This window comes from Chiloscyllium punctatum, chromosome 37 (genome assembly GCF_047496795.1).
Source record: "Chiloscyllium punctatum isolate Juve2018m chromosome 37, sChiPun1.3, whole genome shotgun sequence".
Lineage (NCBI taxonomy): Eukaryota > Metazoa > Chordata > Chondrichthyes > Orectolobiformes > Hemiscylliidae > Chiloscyllium > Chiloscyllium punctatum.
This window is the reverse complement of record NC_092775.1, coordinates 30,504,163-30,531,016: the sequence shown is the minus strand read 5'-3', so window position 1 is coordinate 30,531,016 and position 26,854 is coordinate 30,504,163. Positions and strand designations below refer to the sequence as shown.

Below are 26,854 nucleotides of genomic sequence, written 5' to 3'. Positions count from 1 at the left end.
GCTAATACATTTTATTATTTTAAGCCTAACAAAGAACAAAATGATTGGTTACATCAGGAACCAAGTAAAACATGTAAATTGATATTGTGTACTATGGTGAAATGAAAGTAGAAGAAGTCAGTGCATTCCTCCCATCTCAATCAGAACAGCATAAATTGTTGGAAATTAATGAATCTCATTAATGTTTACCACTCAATGTCTAGTCAAAGTAACTGGGCCTTCTTTGGAATCTCTTTGGGTTTTCTTGCGTTAAATGCTGAATATTTTACAACTATCTCCATAATGCAGCATGGGGTGGAGGCAGGGGAAGGGTTAACAAGTGATGTCATGCTTTTTCATTCTTGGTGGCCTTTTCTCATGAAAACCTAGTGTGGGTGGTTTTTGGATTACAAATCCAGCATTGGCATAAATATGTGCACAGCTTTAATGGGATCATTTACCCATGTCATATGTCAATATGTCTCCTTTGAACAAATGAATTCCATGGAGCAAACATCTGAATTTAATAAAAGGTATGTTAGACCCACCTTTAGCATTGCGCCAAAAACAACTTCCGATCTTACTTCATAAACTCCAAGAATAATATTTTCTATTTTCTTGTCTGACTCCAACATATCATGAAATAAGTTTAAAATATGAATGCATTTTCTTTTATTAAACTCTGTTAATAAAAGACTAATGTGAGACATTGGGAATATTGAGGTTTTACGACAATGGAATCTCATTGATCATGAATAAAACAAAACCAAACTTTTTAAAAAATCTTCCTTATTTGGATTTGTCATTGAAAATCTAACAAGTGCTTGAGTCACTATTGATGATTCAAGGAATCATCCAGAGGATGACTTCCTAATTGTAGCTTTGCCCTTTCATACAGTCAAGAAATAACCCTGATGAAGGATTCATCTTACATGGATCAGTCTTGCCTATTCACAACTAGTAAGTTTCAATGATAGTTATTGACTGAGGTGTAAGTGCAAGTTATACATCCACTTTTTCTTTCACATTGAAAGGGATATGAAGGTCCAAGCAAAGTAAAAGTGGAAATTGCCTCACATAAGATCAAATATGAAAATAAAACTTTTCTTCAGTGAAATAGTTGAAGAGATGTGATTGTTCAGAAGAGTACAGTGATACCATTTCCATTACCATGGACTGTAAAATATTTCATGTTTCATTTCAGCAGGGCACTACTTTTCACCTATGCCAAGCTCCTGTTCCTCATTAACTGTGATGCCAGTAGGAAAATAAGCATGCATCAAGATTAAGTGACAGCATGGTTGGACTTGGCTTTCACAGCCAGACCCCTCCTTCTATGGAGAAATATCCTGTTGAAATCTGCTGTCTGGGTTCGCACAAGAGGAATGGCATTTCAGGCAAGCTACTGGAGGACTGCCAAATGAACTCATAGGCTAGCATGAATCACCATCTTCAAGACAAGCGGGTACTAAATTGGGGAGAGTGTGAAATTCGCATTGAAATTTTACTGATAATGCTTCGAGACGTTCGGCATGTGTGCATGTGTATGCAATACAGTTAGCAGGAATTTCAGTATCAACAGGGTTAAAAAACTTTGCATTTCTGAATATCAAGACTTAATGACAAAGATTTTCCACTTTCGAGGTAAATCTCATTTCCGACAAAATAATATTGACATGACTGACACGACAAATTATTTCAAATCCAAAGAAACACCCATTTCACCATCACAGTTCCTAACTGTGGGCTGCAGCACTCAGTCATGTTCCAGAAATGATGGAATGAAAAGGATAAAAGCGGAAAATAGAAAGAACATGGCAAAGATCTAAGATTCTTTTAAATTCACGAGAGCTGTGAATTGCCAGGTCAGGCAAGAAGTTGCTATCATGGGATATAGTATTATTTTAGAAAACAATAACAAGGGAAGTCATACCATCAGTTAACCATGCCTCAACTAGAAGTCACAAATACATTACAATTATCCTAATGCAGTTGATAGTGGTGGGTCCATCAAGAGACAATGAACGTAATGACAAAATGTACACACACAGATGCAATACTTGCAATGTAATATCCAACAATTTTACTAATGTTTAAAAATCAAAATTACAAGAAGCTCAAAGTATTTATGGCTGCCAGACATGAGTTGTGCCTGCGTTTCAGTTGCTTTTTATTTCAAATTCAAAACTGTTTTTGGTGCGTTATTGATGAATTAGTTTTGTGGTTAAGTATAGCCAAATTTGAGCCAGTTTACTGGGCTGAGATATGAGTATTGGTAGCCTCTCATCAGCTGTTGATGTGTTAAGATGTCAGTGACAATACACAAGATGTCTATTTCTAACCCTGCCAACTTTACACTGAAGGATATTCCAGCAGAATACTGGTTTCAGGGGAGGAAATAAACAGAAAAATGGACAACAGAAATATAAGTAAAACAAACTAGCCATAAAAGTTTTGAAAACGGACCTATATCACAAGCCTATGCTAATGTAACTTTTTCTCACTGTTCTCTAGTGTGTGCATTAAAGGAATTGGCATGTACTATTGGTCAGAATCTTCTTTCATAGAATTATACAGTACAGAAGAGGCCCTTTGGCCCATTGTGTCTGTACTACAAAATGCATATCTACTCTATTTTTCCGCATTAGGTCCATAGCTTTGAACATTATGATACTTCAAGTGCTCATCCAAGTATTAGCAGGTTTCGAGAAGATTTGTAGCTCAGGTTGAGATACTGGATGTAAGTTTGCTCACTGAGCTGGAAGGTTCATTTTCAGACATTCCCTCACGATACGAGGTAACATCATCAGTGAGCATCTGGTGAGGCACTGGTGGTATGGCTAATTTTTAATTTATGTTTAGGTTTCCTTGGGTTGGTGATGCCATTTCCTGTGGTGATGTCATTTCCTGTTCTTTTTGTCAAAGGATGGTAAATGGGATCCAAGTCAATGCGTTTATTGATAGAGTTCTGGTGAGAGTGCCACGCTTCTAGGAATTCTTGCGAGTGTCTCGGTTTGGCTTGTCCTAGGATGGATGTGTTGTCCCAATCAAAGTGGTGTCCTTCCTCATCTGTATGTAAAGATACTAGTGAGAGTGGGTCATGTCTTTTTGTGGCTAGCTGATGTTCATGTATCCTTGTGGCTAGTTTTCTGCCTGTTTGTCCAAATTGGTGTTTGTTACCGTTCTTGCAAGGTATTTTGTAAATGACATTAGTTTTGTTTGTTGTCTGTATAGGGTCTTTCAAATTCATTAGCTGCTGTTTTAGTATGTAGGTGGGTTTGTAGCTACCATGATGCTGCCAGACCACTCAGGCCCCTTGGCATCAGGGTAGCCCACAATCCCACCAACACACTAAAACAGCAGCTAATGAATTTGAAAGACCCTATACAGACAACAAGCAAAACTAATGTCATTTACAAAATACCTTGCAATAACTGTAACAAACACTACATTGGACAAACAGGCAAAAAACTAGCCACCAGGATACATGAACACCAGTTAGCCACAAAAAGACATGACCTACTCCCACTAGCATTTTTAAATGCAGATGAGGAATGACACCATGTTGACTGGGACAACACATCCATCCTAGGACAAGCCAAATAGAGACACGCATGAGAATTCCTAGAAGCATGGCACTCCAATTGAAATTCTATCAACAAATGCATTGACTTGGATCCCATTTACCACCCCCTAAGAAAAGGAACTGGAAATGACATCACCACAGGAAATGACCTCACCAACCCAAGGAAACCCAAACACATAAATAAAAAGTGAGCCATACCACCAGTGATTCACCGGAGGCTCACTAATGATGTCACCTAGTATGGTAACAACACATCTGAAAACAAACCTTCCAGCTCAGCAAGCAAACTTGCATTCATCCAAGTCTCTTTAAAGGTTACGAGGTATTGCCTGAACCACAATTCCAAGAAGTGCATTCCAGACACCAGCACCCTCGAGGTGAAAATATTGTTCCTCAAAATCCCTCTAAACTGCCTGTTTTTCCCTTTAAAGCTATGCGCTCTTGTTATTGACTCTTTAACTAAGTGGAACAGTTGCATTTTTATATACCTTGATCAGGTCCCCCTTCACTACTGCAAAGAAAACAACCCGAGGTTAACCAGCTTCTCTCCGTAGCTGAAATGCTTCACCTCAGGCAACACTCTGGTGAATCTCCTTTTCATCTCCTCCAGTACAATCGTACACAGTGTTTCAGATATGGCTGAACCAAAGTTCTGTGCAGCTCCACCATGACCTCCTTGCTCTTCTAATCTATCCCACGACTAAGGAAGACAAATGTCCCAAATGCCTAATCAATCCTATTAACCTGTTTTGCCACCTTCAGGGATCTGTGGACAAGCAGTGCACAATCCCTCAGTTCCTCTGACCTTCCTCGTGTCCTGCCATTCACTGAGTCTTGTTGCTTCTTCCCAAGTGTATCACCTCATATTTATCAGAGTTAAATTCCAACTACCACTGATCTGTTCATCCATCCAATCCATTTATATTGTCCTGTAAGGTAATACCTTCCTCCTCAATGTCAAAAACCTAGGCAATCTTTGCATCTGCTGCACAAAAGGTGTCAATCATTATGAAACAGAAGAAGAAATAAACCTACTTTTCTATTTCTAAATTTGGTTTTGAGTGGCAACTGAGCCAAACGTCTAACAGTCTTGGCTTTGAGCCAGAACATTATAGATTTCAATGTGTCATAGGCTTATGCACATATCCCAGGTTACCCAGACCTTCAGCTCTCAAATTCACTCCTGAAACCTCACCACATCACCTCATTTCTGTTTTTCAAGGAGATCCTGAAAACAAATGTCTCTTACACACTTCTGGCAGCTTTCTTCCTTAGGCTCAGTGTCTGGGTTTAGCTCATTCTGCCTCTGTGACAAGCCTTAGAATGTTTTATTATGATAAAAGCCCCATATCAATATAGGTAGCTGTTACAATTGTTTTCTATAAAGAAATCTTAAATAGCACAGCTATTTAATATAAAGTTAGGGTTGTTCTCTATTATCGACTGAATTTTATAATGGTAAGACCTGTTCTCTTTTTTACCCCACTAGCTGTTAAACAACTAACAAGGTCAAAATTTGAAAGGGAGTTATTTGTTATTTAAAGTTAAATGAATGTACTCCATTTATAAATCACTTTGCATATCATTCTTTGTGGGCACATTTGAATGTTTACATATACTTTGCTCCTGAATACACTTCCAATTTTGGTTCATCGCTCTTTCACAAATAACTTCCTCTTATCATCATGTCGTTTTGTCACCCCTCCCCTTCACAACTATGCGACATAAATACAAGTGTCTGAGCCACACTAGCATTACCGTACCAGAAAATGCGACACACGTTGACACCCATTCATCATCTAAGTCTGCGATGGATACTAAATCAATCCTGCTCTTCCTAAATCTTGCAATTCAATAATATTGATTCTCTGAGTACTAATTGTTGTGTTAAATCGTGCAAGGTGAGTGGAACAATTGTTTCTCAGTCCCTTAAAATAAACACTGGACCATTCAAGAGGACGTATGTTTGCAAATACTGTGACTTCTGGCCAGATCTGAAAAATCGAGGAAGCAGCATCAAGAAGAAATAAACCACAGATCTCAGTCAAAGGATGTGAACCTAACTCGAGTTCAGCCCACATGCAAAAAAAAAGAGCAACCAAATACTATGCAAACATTAGTGGCATGTACACTAACAAACCTTTAGAATGTGGCGTTCTTGAGAGAATTTCATTTTAGATCATTCTATATTTAGGGATGAGTGAAAGTAGTAGAAGTCTCAGGATGTGTTTGAACAATAATCGATACATTGGCAAAACAAATTGATTTGAATTAACAACTGAGCGTTTCATGGAAAGAGATTAAGGGGATTTTAGCTGCACGGCAGCTGCCTGACATGTGCAGTGGGAGGTGCAATTCATATTGAAGGCCAGATCTCAGTATAATAAACCTAGTAAACCTCCTTCCCCAACAGGTCACCTCATCGCAGCTCCAGCCTGAATTAGATTATATTAAATTCCCTCCAGTGTGGAAACAAGCCCTTTGGGCCCAAGCAGTCCACACCTACCCTCTGAAGAATAACTCACCCAGACCCATTTCCCTCTGACTAATGCACCTAACACTATGGGCAATTTAGCATGGCCAATTCACCTGCCCTGCATACCTTTGGACTGTGGGAGGAAACCGGAGCACCCAGAGGAAACCCACGCAGACACGGGGAGAACGTGCAAACTCCACACAGACAGTTGCCCAAGGCTGGGATCAAACCTAGGACCCTGGTACTGTGAGGCAGCAGTGCTAACCACTGAGCCATCATGCCACCCACTGTAGTACAATCTAATTTGCAGATAAATCTCAGAAGCATGATAAAATCATGAGGGGCATGGATAGAATAAATAGCTCAGATCTTTTTCCTCGGGTGGGGTTTAACGTGAGAGGGGTATGATCTAAAGGGGACCTGAGGGTGAGCTTTTTCATGCAGAAGGTGGTGTGTGTATGGAATGAGCTGTCAGAGGAAGTGGTTGAGGCAGGTACAATTACAACATTTACGAGGCATCTGGATGGGTATATAAATAAAGAGGCAGTAGAGGGATATGGGGCAAATACTGGAAAATGAGACTAGATCAGTTTAGGATATCTGGTCAGCATGGATGATTTGGACTGAAGGGTCTGTTTCCATGCGATTTGACTCTGAGAGGAGATCATCCTGATGTCTAGTAAAATGATACTATCTCATTGCGATCCAAGAACATATTGTAAGGTTTGCAGTTAAGTACTGTATTGAGAGGCTGTATACTGCATAAAACACTGAGAAGAGTGACACTGAAAGACCACAATTCAGAGTGATAATTGGGTTCTCACTACATAGCACTGTCTTCCCTCTGTCAACTCTAGCCAGTGTATATCAAAATCTAAGACCTGTTTGTGATGATCAAGAATTTAAAAGTGTCAAGAAATATCAGAAGCAATTAAATCAGTGTTTAAACCGAACTTCCAGAAAACTCTCAATAAGGGATTTTTAGAAAAATAATCATGGTAGAATTGTAGTTCACTGAAAAGCACCAAGACTTTTTCTAATCATCCCAATGCTTCATTTTTAACTTTTTTCTGTAATGCCATCAGTGCACCAAAATTTACAAAAAAACACACTGATATGGGCTTATATTTGAAACAGACTGCAAGGTTTCTTGGGGGGATCAAAGTGTATTTTTATAATTCTGCCAAAGTTGATTATTGGTCAATGGTGTTGCTGCACTGATTCCTTGAAGTCAGCATCAGCATAATTCCAGGGAGTTGTCTTATGCTCAACATAATGGCCGAAAAAATATTCTGGCTCAAACAGATTTCTCAGCATCTTCAAGAATGGTCCCAATAAGGACTGCTGGTGAGGCTGTTCATATTACTTGGCACAAAAGAATGGAGTTTGTTTGAATAGTGTTCTATAATTAATATTTCAGATCAGCATAATCTGTAGCCATTTAAAAGTCCTGCTGAAAACTGTATGAAGTCTTTACAGTCGTGAAAATCTTGTCTCTCCATCAATAATTAACTAATGTTTTTCAGCTGATGACAATGATCTAATTGATCTGAGTGAATCCCTTCCCTCTCTCTCATCTTTGAAGGTCGGTATTGCTGTCAATGGGTTTTGCATGTAAATTAATCAATTGGAAAACACAGGTGATTTACTGGTGATGGTTAATGGCTAAAACATGATTCCATGGGTGATTTAGTGATGGGAGAAAAAGGTTCAGTTATGTGCAAGAGTGTTTCAGGATATAAATAACAGATAAATAGAACTAATGGAAAACCTGTCTATGCTTCAGGAATCAAAACATGTCTTAGATCATGCATTACAGAAATTCTTAGACCAGTATAAAGTGCTAAACTATGAAAGGCTTTGCTGCGGACAGTTATAGGCAATTCATTGATCAAAATGTACTTAAAATGTTCTCTGGTGCTGCAAATATATCAATATTGAGGAATGACAATTTTTTTAAAAAGCACAGGAATAGTATTTTCTTAGATTTTGATTCTGCAAGTCTTATGCTTAGACAAGATAGTCTATGGTCCTAGTTGTAAGTGAAATCATCTTTCATAATTGTTCATGTTACCTGGACTACAGGATGCCCTCCATTAGGAGCTTTAACTGCGCCCCGGCTGCCTTCTGTTTCATAGTGTGCCCGATGGTGAGGCTTGGGCTGTATCTCAATCTTCAATTCATATGGGTCTGATGAACTCAGCAGCTGCCACTCCAAAGGAGGAAGAGAAGGGATGCTGTAGGAGAACAAAACAATGGGAACTCTTTTATAGTTTGTTGCAATTTATCAAACAAATATATGTTCCAGTACTTAGAAAATACATATAAAGTTCTGCTAATTTCTTCTTTGGTACTGCTTATTGATTTTATCCTGTCCTTTGGCAAAGGATTAAAAGCATTTTGCGATGATTCTAATTTTCCTAACACCATCTAAAAGAAGAGTCTTGCCTTTTCTTCTCCCTACAACCCAAGGAAGATGTATAGATCCCAGGACTGCAGTTCTCGGGGAGCAAGTATGGTACAGTACAGAAGAGTATTGTCTGGTTTTTACAGTTTGAAACAAACAGGATTTTATTTCCCCAACCAGCTACGCCGTTATTCTATGTTTTCTTGCACTGCTGAAATGAAAATGTAGCAATATAAACATAGAACCTAAAGGCTAGTAGGAAACCTATAAAAATTTACATGATGATTTTTATTTGATCTTGTATCTACAAGAACAGTCCATGTCCTTTGGTATAGCTTATAGCTTGGAAAATGTGGCATGATATGGCCAAGCCATCTGGGAATGTAGCAGGTATAGTTGGGCCATATGGGAGGTAGAGGGGGAATGAAGCAGAATTTTTACAAATACCTGGTAGAGGTGAGATATTGTGGGATCAATTTCCTGTAATATTGCAAGAAAATCCAGTGTCAACATTACTGGGAGGCCATAACCAGATTTTTGTTTTAATAAATTGAAATCAATTAAATTTTAACTTTATAGAAATTTCCACTGAGTGTTAAATCTTCACATTGCTTGGTCTATAGTGAAATACCATGTAAAGAAACAACAACCTCACATCATTCCAAATATTTCATAGCCAATGAAGTGCTTTGAAATGTAGTCGCTGCCATAGTATGGGGAAACACAGCAAATGAATTGTATAGAATATGACTGACTAATACTTGATACCCAGGTAAATGATCCACTATACACCAAATACAAGAGAAGCTATGAAATAAATGGAGATTACTAAATCAAAGTTGTGAATCGAAATATGTTTTAAGCACTGTGTGTAAAGTGTAATACCATTTCTCTGTTCAATTTCACATGTGAAACTCACAATATAAATTAATAGCAAAAAATTATTAGAATGAACACAGAGATATTCTGAAACTCTAACAGGAACCATGTTACTGTTATAGGAACAGACTATCTCATGGGAAATATCCAGGTGATGAACTTCTAAAGTCAGAATAAGGCCATTATATGGGCATGATCACATTTTTAAAACATTGTTATTTTTTCATAAACAGTGTGTATAGTCAATTTGCAAATCAAGGTTTAAATATTAAAAGTTTTTTTTCATTAAACAGAATTACTATATAAGATTCATATGGGTGTATTGGTTGTGTTTGAGATTGCCAGATACTATATTGCAGAATGACACATGTCAATCTGAAATAGGGCCTCACACAGGAAGTTTCTACGAGATGGCAGGTTGGAAAGGGCTGATATCAGGGTACACATGACATAAGAAAAATCATTTGCTGCTGCTTTACATATGAAGAACAGAACAAAACAGGAAATCAGAGCAAGTCACCCATCTTCCCATTATCTAACTACATCGACATCCATAAGGAGTTAAAAAAAACTGGAATTATGGAACTGACAGTTAAACAGTCAAATATCTAACCAAAACTACTTTTTTTTAGGCAATACAATCTCAAAACCCAACATAATAATGTATATGAGTAAAATACCATGGTTTCTATTTTGAATTTATACAGAATCATAATTGACAGATTATTTGAAAGACAGTATCAAGTACTATTGTCAGGTTGTATCTAAAAATATATCATTCAGTTTATCAATGTTTTATTCAATGTTTTAGTAGGGTCGGTGTGGACGTGTTGGGCTGAAGGGCCTGGTTCCACACTTTAGGGAATCTAATCTAATCTAAACACTGGATTAGATCATACTGTTCTCATCTCCCTAAACAAAAAAATATGTATTTTGTGTTTAACCTATTTAGAGGAACTGTGATTTCACATTAAAATATCCCATGTCTTGTATGGATGATTGTGTTATCACAAGCTACATTAAAACAATCTTTTTGGGTTGAATGCTTCCTGTTTTACATTCCGTCATTTCTCTTTTCAAATTCACTTCCCCATCTACTTCACCATTTGACTCAATAGCAAAAACATCTTGTGAAATTTTCTTCAACCAATGATAGGATCTGCTTTGAACAGGCAAAATTATCACCTTTAACAAAACCAGAAATTGCTGGAAAATCTCAGCAGATCTGGCACCATCTGTAAAGAGAAAGCAGAGTTAATGTTTTGAGTCCAGTGACCGTCTTCAGAATGGTGTAGAACAGAGTCCTGAAAAACTGAAAATGTTAATTATGTTTTTTCTCCACCAATACTGGCAGTTTATTGCGGGATCCCTCCAGCAATTTCTGTTTTTGTTTCAGATATTCAGCATTTTTGTTTTGTAAAATTATCATCTTATTAGATAATGTTTCCATTTCATGAATTATAAGCATCAGGATGTTAAACCCAGAGATCACACGATCTCTCTAACATTCAATTATTTTCCACCCTCAGATTTTATTCTCATTACTTTTACATTAAATGTGGTTGTGCTTTAGAAATATGTTAACTTTTATTCTGTCTAATAAACAGAGGATAAATGCTGAACCTAATACAATTGATTAATTTGACCTCAGTGTGAAATGAATTCTGAACTTATTAAAGATCACCTGCAGTAAAAATACTATTGACCTAAATTAGAAGAAAGTTTTGGGGTAAGTGTCTGTCCCTTGATACCAAAGATAAAGCACACTCATTCTCAGCAAGAATTTTATGTATTTTTGTGTCAAGATCCGTGATACAAACTCAGAATTAATAGTCAGGAAAATGTTTGGTATGTGTGTGAATGATGAACATAATCAGTTTGGTGTTAACTTTAAGGTTTAAAGTGGTGATACACCCTTGTGAGGAGATAGACATGGGATGTCTGTTAATATTTCCACACCTGTTGATGAACTTCATTCTTATTATTATGTGGAACTCAAAATTCTGAAATCCAAACACAAGTGATGTATTTATCATTTTAAGTTTGCAATGACAAGAATGTGATCACAACTTTAAGTTTTATGTAGCTTCTAAGGAAGAATGACTTGTATTTGTAGATTGCCTTTTATGGAGTCAGGACATCCCAAAATGCTTCATGTCCAATGGAGTACTTTTGAGGCTGAATAATTGTTGTGATCATCGAATCTTGATGATACAGAACAGAAACATCCCATGATGCCTGTGCTCAAACGACACAATAAGTTCCTCTCCCCTGCTCTTTTCCGTATTCCACCAAGTTCTGAAGAAGTCATACCAGCACTGAAACATTAACTGTGCTTCTTTGTTCACAGATGCTGTCAGACCTGCTGAATTTCTCCAGCATTGTGTGTTTAATTTTATTTGCTTCCTATTAAAATACTTCACCAATTCTCTTTTGAAACTTACTATTGAAACTGCTTCTGTCACTTTTTCAGGCAGCTCAATCTAGATCATAATAACTGATTGCAGAAAATTCTTCTTCCCATGCCATCTTCTTTGCTAATCATCCTAAACCTGCATCCTCTGATTACACATACTTTTGCCACTGGAAATTGTTTCTCTGTAATTTATTGCATCAAAGTCTCAAGTGTCCTTAATGCTTGCTACTCTAAGGAGGATAAGTTCACCTTTCCCAGTTTCTCCACATAGCTGAAGTCCCTTTTCCCATGGTAATGTCTGAATAAAGCTCCTTTCCCCCCTTTTTAATGCTTTGATGTCCCTGTTAAAGCATGGTATCCAAAACTGAACAGAATACTCTAGCTGACACCCAACCAGTACAGGAAAAGTAGGAAACATAGCAACTAGTTTATGCACTGCAAACTCCTACAAACAGCAATACATAAATGACAAGATAAAGTATTCAAGGTGCTCCTTGAATGAAAAACCTTGATCAGAATGAATTTCTTAACGTTTGACATTTTCTCGTCATCCTGTTCAGAGATATATCCAACACTGGGTCCACCTCAGACAGCAGACAGAACTTTGATTTAATGTCTCATCCAAAAGATGGTTTCTACATTTAATGCAGCACTCCCTCAGCCAAATTTAAGTGCTCAATTATCTGGTGTGGAACTTGAACCTACGACCTCCTGATTCAAAAACAAGAGTGCAATCACTCAGCCCTAGCTGACAAGCATTACAGCTCCAAAATTGTAATGTTTGCACCCCATTTAACACTTCACAAATATGGAAGGCAGTCTTCAAACAAAATGCAGCACGTCTAATCAGCATGGTTTGTGTATGTTTCACTGAAGTTTACAACTATGTCACTCTTAACAATCTCAAAAACTTTTTTGCATTCCAACAATTTAAATAAATGAATCCTAATGTAAATATTGCAAGTGCCACAATGGCTGTTTTTAATCTCCTTAATATAAGTGGGAGGGAAGAGTCTTGGATAAAAATGGATCTAATTTGAATACCAATGAATGCCAATTTGCAGAAGACTTGCTGAACTGGAAAATTCAGAGATTTTCTGAAATAAACGTTTAAATCTTGTGTTCAGGTTGGCCCCTGAAGGTGAAGGTTAACATGCTTCAAAACTGTATGTATCAAAGCATAATATATACGCAGAAGCAAGAGAAATACTGCCTAACACTGCTGCACGATACAAATATTTTCAAAATACCTTTGATGTCTCTTTACACTATCCATTCCTCCCTCTCAGGAAATGCTTAAATGTTAAAGGCAGTATTTAATGAAAAACCAACAAAGCCTTGTATTCTTTTTGAATATTTAAACTCTTACAAAGATACAAATCTACAAATAAAAGCTCATTTGTAAGATTCACCAAATTGTGCAATCTCAAAGGGCAGAATGGCCTACTCCTGTACCTATTGTCTATTGTTTATTATCAATCTAAATACCTTTGTAAAACAAAAATCTTCATTTAGTTCTTGCTGAATATTTTGCCTGCCTTGAGCTCACCTTGTTGATGTGACTCAACCCCATTTCTTCAATCTTATTCAAGTTAAAAGGCTGTTCACCTAATTTCACTCTTGGTCCCTACATTAGCTGGTCATAAAAACAACCTTTAATTACTCCCGTAAGTTTGCAAGCTACTGCTCCATCTCCAATCTATCTTTCCTTTACAACATCTTTAAATGTCTTGTTGGTTCCCAAATCCATTCCCATTTTTCTGTATAATACCATGTTTAAATCTCTCCAATTATGTTTTCATCCAGCCCAAAACAGCTCTTACCAAGATCATAAATTACAATGTGTGACAAAGAGAAACCTTTCCTCTTCATCCTTCACGACAGGTCTGCAATCTATGATCACACCTTTATTTCCAATGGTTCTTATCCACCTGGGTGGAATGCACTTACATGGTTCCATTCTTATCTTTCTGATTGTAGCCAAAGAATCACTTGCAATGCCTTCTCTTCCTACTATTGCCTCTAGTGTCCCCTAACATCTATCCTTCCTCATTTCTTCACTTATACAATGTCCCTTGGCTACACCATCGAACACATGTGTGACGCCCAACTTTATATCACGATTATTTCCCTCAAATCCTCCATTGTTGCTAAATAATTACTCAGCATATCTGACATCCAGCACTGGATAAGCACAAATTTCTCCCAGTTAATTATTGAGAAGGCATTGTTTTTGATCTCCACTCCAAACTCCATCCCTATCCACTGACTCCACATCTCTGGCAACAGTTTGAGAATCAGCCAGCATTTGCAATCTTGATGTTACATTAGATCCCAAAATTACATTCTGACTTCATACAAATTACGATTGCCCATGTCTTACTTTGCAGCAAACCCCAATCTAACATCACCACGTGCTCACTGACCTACATTGGCTTCTGCTCAAACAACCTCTTGACTTTAAAATTCTCATTCTTGTTTTTAAATCCCTTCATGACCATGCCCTTCTAACACTGTAATATCCTCCAATCCTTCAAATTTTCATTATCTATGCTCTTTTAATTCTCATATCTTGTACATTCCTGATTATTGCTCCAGAATTGATGGCTCTGCCTTCAGTTCCCTTGGTGCCTGGGTCTGAAATTTCCTTCCTATATATCTAGTTCTCTACCTCACTTTCTTTATGGTGTTTCCTTAAGTAGACCTTTCTGGCCAAGTTTTTTGTATCCGATCTAACATTTCCTCAGGGGCTCTATTTCATACTTAGTCTTATAATGCTACTGTGAAGCACCCTTAATTAAGTAACAGGACTATATAAATGTTGTTGAGTTTGTTGTAACTAACAAAAGCAAACAAAAGTTGTAACTAACTAAAGCAAAAAACTATCAGCAGAATTGGAAACAAGTTAAACAGAATTATAGTCAGACAGCAAAAGGAAGTGGCTCTGGCAACCTGCATGTTGATCTGTCAACCTCAACCATTATTGCTGACTTTCCTAAGGACAGTGGAGATAGCAGGGAGGCAGACAAAATACTGAGCTTGCTCATTCCTTGTTGAGCATGTTGATTTCTTGGTGTTGAGCATCAAGAACCTCGTTAAGAGCTCAGCTTCGGACTTCTCAAGATAGCAACAGACAGCTGCTAGGAGCTCCAGGAAGTGGAACAGCTGGGATCAGAGACAGTAGCCCTTAAATAGTTTTATTTCATGAAAAAAATGTGCATATTTGTACAAAAAACAACCAAGGACCAGCAATGAAATACTAATAACAAACATTTTCCTGCCTATCCCAGGTCCCAGCTCTCCATTTGTCGCAGCCATTTTGAAGGTGCAGTACATCCACTCAGAGCAGATAGCTGCAGCAATGGCTGCCCATTCTGGTCAGAACGTGGTCTGCCTTCCTGGTGTCTCACCTTCATCCCTGGCCCCACCAACCCTTCTCCCAACCCACAATCTCACCCAACCCTCCCCCATCCCCACTCGCTCTATTTGGACAGCAGTCTCATCACGAATGTCACAAAGACCTGGCCCAGTGAATCTCACATCACAGCAGACTGAAGACAGAGGTGGGAATATCATATGGGATTGCTCCCACCTCTTGATTTCTACTTCCATGAGAAAATTCCAGTCCATAATATTGTAGGTCAAGGACCTCCTGCCAGACTCAGAACTAAATCTGTTTTGCCCTTCACAGCTGCTGCCAAACCTGCTGAATATTTCCAACATTTTCTATTTTCCTTGCCAGTTAGTATTGCACTTGTTGTGGTGGAGTGCTGAATTCATATCTGATCTTGAGATATCTTAAATGACCCTTACTATGAGTTTCTTCTTTAAGCACAGTACAGGCAATCCCTGGTATATTTGTAATGATTGGTTAGTTGAAGTATTAATTATTGAAGATCAAATTCTGTCCATGATTCCTTAATGTGGTGACAATGGGATCAAAGATCATTTTATAAAACTAGAGACCCAGTCAAGGCAGTTGCTATAATATTCAGTTGAGAATTCCCACTTTCTCGTGATGTTCTATGTTAAATTAGATGTTTACTCTTATTAACTTTCCTTTTGCATGACTACCACAATTCCAGCATTGAGCTAAGAAAAGAAGTCAAAAAGGTAAAGTATAATGATTATGCACCAGTAACCGTGGAATAACACCTCTTCTATTTTACTAAGGTTAGGATTTTCAAAGTTAAGTTTAACTGAGAGAAGCTTTATTTTAATGTTAACCAATGTGTTGCCACTACCTAGTAATTCAGAACGTGATACTGTAGAATGACAGACAGAACCAGTTCACTCTCACAGTAAAGAAATGGACAAGATCAGTTGATTACACCAAGTAAGTTAGTACATATCATTGTATCTATTACTCATCACTGCGCACGAACGATTGGTAATTATCCATAGTTGATTGATAATTACTTGCCTCTCACCTCCATTTTTAAACTATGGGCTTTCTTCTTCAAATCATTGACATTCAAGAGCTACTATCAATTAAGAATATAATTTTTGTCACACTCACTATTTGAACTGGTGTGTGAACTTGAGAGGTTTCTGATTTAATTGAAATAGAAGATCAATAGAAATCATACACAGTTTTAAGGACATTCGGTAGAACCAAAGTGAAAACACGTATTCAAGAGGGAGCTGGACATGGTCCTTGCAGCTAAGGGGATCAAGGGGCATGGAGGGAAAGCAGGACTGAGATACTGGAATTGCATGATCAGCCATGGTCATATTGAATGGTGGTGCAGACTGGAAGGGCCGAATGGCCTACTCCTGCCCCTACTTTCTATGTTTCTATGTTCCTATTCCTTCTTTTTGATTTTTGAAGTCAGGACGGAATATAAAATAAAACTTACCTGCAGGGAGGTTTGGGTTTTGTCCGATGTAATGGATGAGGGGGCATCAGGAAAAATGGATCAATACTGTAGATGTCTTTCTTCACATCCTGACACTGCCCTGAAAGCTCGGCAAAATTCAGTGTGGCAAAGCTAGCAAGTTTTTCATCTTTACACATATCAGTTTTAAGGGAGGATGGTGGAGTAAGATCCATGATCCGAGCCTTTATTGGAAGTACTTCGCCTAAGTCGTGGTTGGAATCGGTGGTGAGAGTACTCATGGCGTCGGCCAGACTAGCAGAATTTGAAAATTGGTGTACATTGGATTCTTCAATTGCAATAACTCTTGGTGAAGCTTGAGGAGAAGGCGTTCTAGAGCGGTCGCAGGAGTACCTCCTCTTCCCACAAGGTGATGATGACCTTGAAGAAGTTCGGGGGGTTGGGGACGGTGACCTTGCACCCTGCCAGTTTTCAATGTGAGTTGATGGTGAGTTGACAGGTGATGTTCGTGGAGAATGGTGAGCACCCTGGCCTTGATATTCTTCTGAGCCATTCTTTGGTGAGACACATGGGGATGTTAATGGAGATGTCTGAGGGGACATGCCATAATGGGAACAGCTTGACTCATGAGACACAAAGGAATGCCAACTTGTGGATGAACCACTACTGGCAGGACTGAGTGGGTCTCTATATACAATACTTTCTGAGCCTGGCACAGGTAAAGTAACTCTGGGAATCACAGTGGGAGAATGATATGTTTGCTCTCCACAACTGGCTGCATGTGGAGTTACATGGAACAGTCCAGGGGATGGTGTGATCTCAATTCTTGGACTTTCTACTCCAGACGAAACAGGGGGTTTTACAGCTTCTAGGTAGCATTTGAAATCTCTGTTTTCTGCTTGACTGTATTCACTCATATGTTCTCCACTTAATACTGCAGATGCCATTGAGCTACATGACTGAGATCCATAGTGGGAGACATCAATGGTTGGATAACCAATTCCAGAAGGATGAACAATGCCTTTGTGAGAAGCAGGAACATTTTCTGCCTCTGAAACAAAAAGGAGCACCAAGTTATTATTACGCAGCTCATAAATTTGTAAATGGCTACTGAGTAGTGGTACTCATATTTTGTTAACTGTTAAACAGCACCCTTATATTGTAAGGCCTGAATTAACAACTTGATGATGTAAATAAAACTTAATCTGAAAACACACCTATTCAGGACTCTGAAAATATAAGTAAAGCTGAAAGAAAAGTTCATAACGAAGTGTGTTACTGACCCTCATATTAATATAAACTGTTAGTCTTCAACATTAGAATAAAAATGGAACTGACTGTGACAATTCATGAAGAGTTAAAAGGGGGAAATGAGACATTTCTGTCAGCGATTATTTGATCTTCCACAGACTACAAGCTCCAGAAGTCACTCAACTGATGAAAACATCACCTTCCTTATTTCCAAATACTAGACAGGGTTATGCTTTGTTATATAAGCGTTACTGTGTGTTTAACAGTATAATGTCATCACTACCGATGAGATCATGGGGGCAGGTGACACCTACACCATGGAGATCATGTTGGCAAGTGAAATCTACACCATGGAGATCATGGGGGCAAGTGAAATCTACACTGTGGAGATCATGGGGACAAGGGAAATCTACACTACAGAGATCATGAGGGCATGTGAAACCTACATTATGGAAATCATGGGAGCAGGTGAAAGCTACACAATGGAGACCATTAGGGCAAGTGAAACCTACACCAAAGAGATCATGGGGGCAGGTGAAATCTACACCACAAGGTCACGAGGGCAGGTGAAACCTACACTATGGAGATCATCGGGGGCAAGTGAAAGCTATACAATGGAGACCATCGGGGCAAGTGAAATCTACACGACAGAGATCATGGGGGCAAGTAAAACCTACACCACAAGATCATGGGGGCAGGTGAAAGCTACACAATGGAGACCATCGGGCAAGTGAAATCTACACCAAAGAGATCATTGGAGCCGGTGAAATCTACACCAAAGAGATCATCGGGGCAGGTGAAATCTACACCACAAGATCATGGGGGCAGGTGAAATCTACACCACAAGATCATCAGGGCATGTGAAATCTACACCAAAAAGATCATGGGGGCAAGTGAAATCTGCACAATGGAGATCATGGGGGCAAGTGAAATCTACACCAGAGGAATCATACGATATTTGTCCTTGACTTCTTTCCATGTCAGTGAAACTATTCATGCTTCATCGCTGATTCTAAATTTGAGCCTCCATATTTTAGCCTTTGAGCCACTAAGGTAACATACTCTACAAAGATGAGTTTTTTAAAAATCTAGTAGACCAGGGCTAGAGAGGGAGGAAACCTGCATCTGATCTCTATGTATATTCCCTGGTTTAAAAAAGAATGGCCAGGTGTAAACTAGTGTGAAACTGAGATGAATAAAATCTAGAGAAATCTAGTTTCAATCGTCTGCCTACATTGAAAGAGTTAACCTTTGTCTTCCTGAAGGCAGATAGGAAGGAAATTATAGTACACCTCACATGGGCCTTGCATGCATATTGATTGATTTATTTATTGTCACTTGTACTGAAGTACAGTGAAAAGCTTTGCTTACAAGAAGTACAGGCAGATCATAGTGAGCAAGAATGTACAGAACAAAAGATTTAAATGGAGGTATACAGGTAATATCGCATGTACGGATATGGTGATCTTCTTAAAGCTGATGGGGACTACAGCTTGTAGGACGGAGAGGTGGAAGATGTCGGTGAATACCTCTGTTAGTTGGTTCACACAGGATCTGAGCACTCGGCTTGGGACACCGTCCAAGCCCGTCACTTTCCTTGGGGTGACTCCCAAGAATTGGAGTTAGATAAGATTGAGCTGCAATGCTCCTAAATTCTAACATACTGCTGTTACTCAAATCAATTAGCTCAGGCATGAACAATGTTCACTTAGAGTTTATATGACTATCACTCAGGGATTATAACTCCTAATGAGTCACTGTTGCGAACACGAGGTATTAGAGGACAAGAGAAACACATTTTTTCAAATTATATTGCTGAGACATTCACATCATTCTGTTAAAATGCTACCAGGCATCGTAATAAACAAATGTTTGATCTTCCATATATTTATAATTCATTCCATTGGTTTTTAAAGCTGGCAACAACGCATTTTTGTCATGTCGACGAGTGTAGTTCTGATGTGATAATTTCAACAAAGTTGTAAAAAGAAAATCTGCGTGCAGTAGAGTCAATGTAATATCTGAGCATGTAATTTTGTTTCTATCAGAAAATGTAGTTCAAAGTCACATTTGAATGGAAATCAATCCTGCTCTTCAAGTCCTTAAAGTTCAATACAGGGGTTCAGATGTAGGATTTCCGATTTACATTACACGAGTCAGCAAGTATTGATCTTTATTTTAAGCTTCACTCTCCCATATTTCTAAGAATGTGTTACATCTCATTAATACTTTCCATGGCTCTGCTTCATTCTGACACTTGCTTGTTGGAAAGCTATGTACCATTGCAAGGGTGAAGCAGTATTGGAAGAGCAAACTTCACTATCAACCTGCAACATGTTTAGTACAAAGTTAATGGTATAAAGTATATGTACAGACAGTACATGAGATCCTCTACGAAATGGTCATACATTTACTTTCATCGACATAATCTCCTGAGGGAAATAAATAACCTTCCTAAATAAAATAACATCCTTAGGCAGATGTTAACAAAACAAGACTCCACAATGTGAATCTAATATTCTTCAAATCTGAACAATTCTATTCCAAAAAAGTAACTAAAACTGTTCAATTGACCAAGTTTATTTTTCAGATTGGGTTCTGCTCAGAATAGACAGCCAATGAAATAAAGAAACTGAAGAGATACTAACATCATGCAAACTTTATTCCCAAACTTCAGACTTTAACTAAACTGTTCCCAGAAGTAAAAACCAATACTACTGACCACTATGAAACTGAGCCACCATTCCCATACAGCCTGTGCCCACCAGTGAGGAACTGTGCTAATCAAGACAGCGCATTTTGAAAGAAATGTTGCATCAAAAAATTTACATATGACTGCTTTAGTGAATTGTAAAAACAGCACATTCTAGCAGCATTTAGCCTGAATTAATCTATTTTATCTGAGAGCCAAACTTGATTTAAATGTAATCACATACACTCTGAATGAGTTGGATTTCTTTGTGTCATTAAACACAATAACCTAATTACAGCTAATAAAAGTCTACTCTCTAAAGTAGAAAGATATCCAATTTTTAGATGATTGATATTCTAAAGTCCTTCTCAAACAAACAGATCAAATTCATGTTTCTTGCCCTGTCTTCTCATATTAGGCACTGCAAAACTTAATTTTCAAAGATGATGACTTTTAATACCAAAAAATTTAAATCTTACGATAAAAAATTTAAAATAATTTTTAAAAATTACAAACCTCTCGTGGCAAAGTCTTCATCATGGCTGTTATCAAAAAGTGCAGAAAAATCAAATTCTTCTGAATCGACCTGCTGGTCTGGTTCATTGTAAATGAAGCTCATACCACTTGTGAGGCTTTTACAACCTGAATTTTCAACACAGAGGTTTCACACAGCAAAAGTATTTCAACTGGCACTGTATTCTTTTTTTCCCACTCAAGAAAATGAATTGGGCGCCTTTTCAAATCATCAGATGTTGTTGCCAAAATACGGGCTCCACAGCCAATAAAGAACTGGTTAGCTATAAAGCCAAAACAATAAAAGCTACTACTGCAAGTGCTTGGCTGATCTCAGCTACAAGTCTTTCCCCGGGTTGCTCAATGATAGCACTCTCAAATTGACAAGTTCGACAATAGCTGCTTCCTGTTACAGCTACAACGTACAGAAAACAGGCGTGTCCTTTGAACTCAAGCACCCAACTCACCCAGTCTGTCTCAGTGGAATACGTTTCTTCATGACAGACAGCAGCACAGTCTCAACTTAAAAATAAACAGTGGTAACACTAGTTATGTGAGAATGAGTTTCCGCACTTAAACTTGGAAGTTGCATTGTGTAAATATTTTTATGGTGGGAAAGGAACACATAATAAATAGGTATAAAAATGAAGTTATTATCAATAGTATCATACAGGTGAAACTGTAATAAAATGCTGTGTTTTCAGCAACCACTTTAAGCCATTAACACCATCTAAATATAGCTTAGTGAGTTCCTGTTAAGACTGTTCTTTTTTCCTGTTTGCTGCACATATGTATTGATGATTTGTTCAATGCTATGATATGCAATTACAGTTGTTGTGTTGATGTGTAAAACACTGTGATATTGTATCTGATGCCCCAACATTTGATTGTCAAATGTGTTGTTTTGCAGTGAAGAAAATAATTTCCAATCAGAAGAAAGTAAAACACGATATAATTGTGATGAACTACACTTTGAGATTTAGGTATTTTTCCAGATGACTACTTATGGTAGCTTGTGGTATGCACAATCTCTACTGATGTGTGACACTGGATAAAGGTTGTTGGAAGTAGTTCACTGCTATGAGTCCTCTTTTGCCTTTGCTTCATTTTGGGCCTATCTAGCAATTAACGGTAGACAATACACCACTGTAGAGTGTCTGCCGAAGAAGCATATTCTTAAATAATAAGGTTATTGCTTGATTGTAGTCAGTACAATTATATTTGATCTTTAATTAAGAACTTGTCGGGGTTGCGGTGGGAGGATGGATACAAATACAAAGATGAGATCACAGCAAGACTGAGTCTTCTCAGCACTTTTTGTTTCTGCTTCAGATTTCCAGCATCTACAGTATTTTGTTTTTATCTGATAGATATATCCACACCCTCTGAAAGCGTAAGTAGAACTCTTTGTCTCCACCCACGCACTGTTAGTGATATCAGTAGAATGGCGAGAGCCCAAGTAATATTAATAATATTAACCCTTTCGGAACTATTATCTTATATGACAGCGATATAGGTACAAAATGTGTTCCCCTTCATAAAATTTCACCTGCTGGGATTCAGTTTTTTAAAAAATGGATTTAAATTAATATTTAGTTTTCAGTCATACTCATAGAACCATAGCTTAAAGACCAAAGGGGGACACTTTTCCTGAATTACTTGAAGAACCAAAGAGCCTCCAATATGGACAAAAATAGGGTTTAGTGCTGCAAAGGGCTGAAAATTTGTTGCTGGAAAAGCGCAGCAGGTCAGGCAGCATCCAAGGAACAGGAGAATCGATGTTTCGGGCATCAGCCCTTCTTCAGGAAGTGCTGCAAAGCCAATTTAGCCTACACTTGGCTCCAGGCACATCCAGTTAATGGATTTTTTTTATTTAACCTATCTTTCTCACCAATCTGTTCAGAGATGTTATTACATGTCTCTGGAGCAGGCAGAATTTCAACCCGCATCTCTTAAGTCTAGAGCAGGGACACCGCCACTGCACCAAAAGAGCCCCAAACTCAACTCTGGTGAGTCTCGAACTAAAAACCTTGGAAAGCCTTAAATTGGTTAGTCCTTAGAGGTTCAACACATTCACCATTTTGTCATAGGGTTTTCGTTAATGGAGTTGAAAGACAAACTAGGATAGGCCATCAGCTGTGAAGCAACAAACCACATTTTGATGGTTAGAACTTGATTCAAAGCCCTCCCCTTAGAGCAAACAGCCAAAATAAGAATAAGCAAATTATTTCTGAAGACTCTGAGTCATGTAAAGCAGTGCTGAACTCTTACTGTCCACTTGCTGCTGGTTTAAATCACATGGGTGACATTCTGGGACAGTTTGTGAAGTCTTCACTAGCACTCTGTCAACATGTATTCTGAGAAATCAATTAAGTAAATTAAAGAGGATTTAAGCTATAGTGAGAGGCTGAATAGGCTGGGGCTATTTTCCCTGGAATGTCGGAGACTGACAGATGACCATATAGAAGTTTACAAAATTATGAGGGGCATAGATAGGATAAATAGTCAAGGTATTTTTCCTAGGGTGGTGGAGTGCAAAACTAAAGGACATAGGTTTAAGGTGAGATGGAAAAGATTTAAAAAGGACCTGAGGATAACCTTTTCACTCAGAGGGTGGTGCATGTATGGAATAAGCTGCCAGAGGAAGTGGTGGAAGTGGGTATAATTACAGTATTTAAAAGGCATCTGCATTGCTATATGAATAGAAAGGGTTTAGAGGGATATGATTCCTGATAAAGGGCTTTTGCCCGAAACATCAATTTTCCTGCTCCTCAGATGCTGCCTGACCTGCTGTGATTTTCCAGCACCACTCTGATCTAAACTTTGGTTTCCAGCATCTGCAGTCTTCACTTTCGCCTTAGATAGATATGGGTCAAGTGCTAGGAAATGTGACTAGATCAGATTGGGATGTCTTGTCAGCACAGATGAGTTGGACTGAAGGATCTATTTCCGTGCTATATGAATCTATGCCTCTAAGTAGCATGGTCTTTTGCTATCCTATCTTATAGGAGTCTCCAGGAGAAAGACAGTGCTTCATCGCAGACATTTCTCTTGGTTCCTCCTAAGAACATAGAAAATAGTGCAGTACTAGTCCTTCAGCCTTTGATGTTGCACAGACGTGTGGAACCAATCTGAACCCCATCTAATCTACACTATTCCATTCTCATCCATATGCCTAACCAATGACCATTTAAATGTCCTTAAAGTTGGTGAGACTATTACAGGCAGTGTGTTCCACGCCCTTCCTACTCCCTGAGTAAAGAAACTACCTCTGACATCTGCCCTATATCTATCACCCTTCAATTTAAAGCTATGCCCCCTCATGCTAGCCATTGCCATCCAGGAAAAAGGCTCTCACTGTCCACCCTATCTGACCCTCTGATTATCTTATATGTCTCAATTAAGTCACCTTAAAACCTTCTTCTCTCTAATGAAACAGCCTCAAGTGCCTCAGCCTTTCCTCTTAAGACCTTCCCTCCATACTAGGCAACATCCTAGTAAATCTCCTCTGAACCCTTTCCAAAGCTTCCACATCCTTCCTATAATGCAGTGACCAGAACTGCACACACTACTCCAAATGTGGCCATACCAGAGTTTCATGTAGCTGCAGCATGATCTCATGGTTCCAAAACTCAATCCCTCTACCAATAAAAGCTAACACACTGTATGCCTTCTTAACAACCCTTATCAAACTGGGTGGCAACTTTCAAAGATCTACATATATGGACACCGAGATCTCTCTGCTCATCTACACTACCAAGAATCTTACCACTAGCCCAGTACTTAGCATTCCTGATACTCCTCCCAAAGTCAATCACTTCACACTTTTCCACATTAAACTCCATTTGCCACCTCTCAGCTCAGCTCTGCAGCTTATCTATGCCCCTCTGTAACCTACAACATCCTTCGGCACTGTCGACAACTCTACCGACTTTAGTGTCATCTGCAAATTTATTAACCCATCCTTCTATGTCCTCATCTAGGTCATTTATATAAATGACAAATAACAGTGGACACAAAACAGATCCTTGCAGTACCCCACTAGTAACTGAACTCCAGGATGAATATTTCCCATCAACCACCACCCTCTGTCTTCTTTCAGCTGGCCAATTTCTGATCCAAACTGCTAAATCACCCTGAAACCCATGTATTTTGTGCAATAGCCTACCATGGGGAACCTTATCAAATGCTTTACTGAAATCCATATACACAACATCAACTGCTTTACCCCCATCCACCTGTATGGTCACCTTCTCAAAGAACTCAATAAGGTTTGTGAGGCACAACTGACCCTTCACAAAACCGTGTTGACTATCCCTAATCAACTTATTCCTCTCCAGATGATTATAAATCCTATCTCTTATAATCCTTTCCAACACTTTACCCACAACTGAAGTAAGGCTCACAGGTCTATAATTTCCAGGGTTGTCTCTACTCCCTGTCTTGAACAAGAGAACAACATTTGCTACCCTCCAGTCTTCCTTGTCTGGGAAAGTAACTGGAGCAGGACATGAGATAAAATTGAAGAACAACAACTACTACAACAAAAGGGGCAGGAGGGCAAAGTAGAGGCCATCCATATTGTGGGCATGGAACTTACACCCCCCTCCTTGACTTCCTTAACTAGCATCTCCAGGTCCACTCTCTGAGCCCTGAATTATGCTGAAATATGTCGAGTTGTGTCAGCCAATGCATTCTAAATCTTCAGTGATCGGTGGTGTGAGGAACGATGTATGGTGCTCCTCAAAAATTGCTTCCAGCCCACCACTTTGACTGGTGAAGCTGTAAATGTTTTCTTTAGTTCCTCCAAGCAAGTTCAAATTGTGCTAATCAGCCATTAAGATCAAAAGTTTGCTTAAAAAAGCATGTTTTATCAACACATCAACCACTTTGCGCCTGTTTTCACCCTTTTACCAAAATAGTCCACTAAGTGTATCTAATAACTTCCTGACTATCTACCAGCTATTTATCAGAGCGATGAGTCTTTCAATTCACTGCTGTAAATGACATAAAATCCTGTCAATAATTAATGCTTCTGTCTGTACTAGCTCTGGTGCCACAGCCTCATGGTAAGTTTGCTTGGCTTTGTAATTTTCTATATTGTGAGTTCTGGTTTACATAATCCACTCAAGGAATGGCTAGCTGATAACTCACAGAGACAGAAGGAACAAGGGGACAAATCTGACTCAGCCCCGCAACTTAATTGATTGTTGGGTGTAAAAGAAGAGGTGTATAGAGTGGAAAACATGATAGCCGCAAAGTCTGGTTCCACTGTGGGAACCAGAAAGCCTCAAAACTGGAGAAGAAGTACTTCTGGCCACTTCACAGCCTGCCCAGAGTTCCATATTGGGAAGGTACTAACACGTGACATGTTGTATGCAGATCAGAGGTTTTCACAACTGATAGATTGTGATGATGAAACATTCTCTTAGGCTGATTTGACACACATGCTACAAACTTGCATCATGCACATTCAGTACAATGGGTGAGTGGGGGAGGGGATGAAGGTGATAGGACAAGGAGGAGAGGGTGGAGTGGATAGGTGGAAAAGAAGATAGGCAGGTAGGACAAGTCCGGACAAGTTATGGGGATAGTTACTGAGCTGGAAGTTTAGAACTAGGGTGAGGTGGGGGAAGGGGAAATGTGGAAACTGTTGAAGTCCACATTGATGCCCTAGGGTTGAAGTGTTCCGAGGCGGTAGATGAGGCGTTCTTCCTCCAGGCGTCTGGTGGTGAGGGAGCAGCGGTGAAGGAGGCCCAGGACCTCCATGTCCTTGGCAGAGTGGGAGGGGGAGTTGAAATGTTGGGCCACGGGGCG

The 26,854-nt window shown here is 38.8% G+C and overlaps 1 protein-coding gene across 2 annotated transcripts in view; it reads right to left on the bottom strand.

The window, feature by feature from the left end:
• Nucleotides 1–21,355, bottom strand: part of nfatc2a (nuclear factor of activated T cells 2a) — a 146,675-nt gene extending 125,320 nt beyond the window's left edge. For both annotated transcript variants that reach the window (XM_072556530.1, XM_072556531.1), the window contains exons 1-3: nt 21,041–21,355; nt 16,603–17,632; nt 8,116–8,278 (exon numbers count right to left, since the gene is read on the bottom strand). In XM_072556530.1, the coding sequence (XP_072412631.1) occupies nt 8,116–8,278; nt 16,603–17,632; nt 21,041–21,143 (1,296 nt within the window). In that variant the 5' untranslated portion in view covers nt 21,144–21,355. The remainder of the gene's footprint in view (nt 1–8,115; nt 8,279–16,602; nt 17,633–21,040) is intronic.
• Between the last annotated feature and the right edge of the window lie 5,499 nt (nt 21,356–26,854).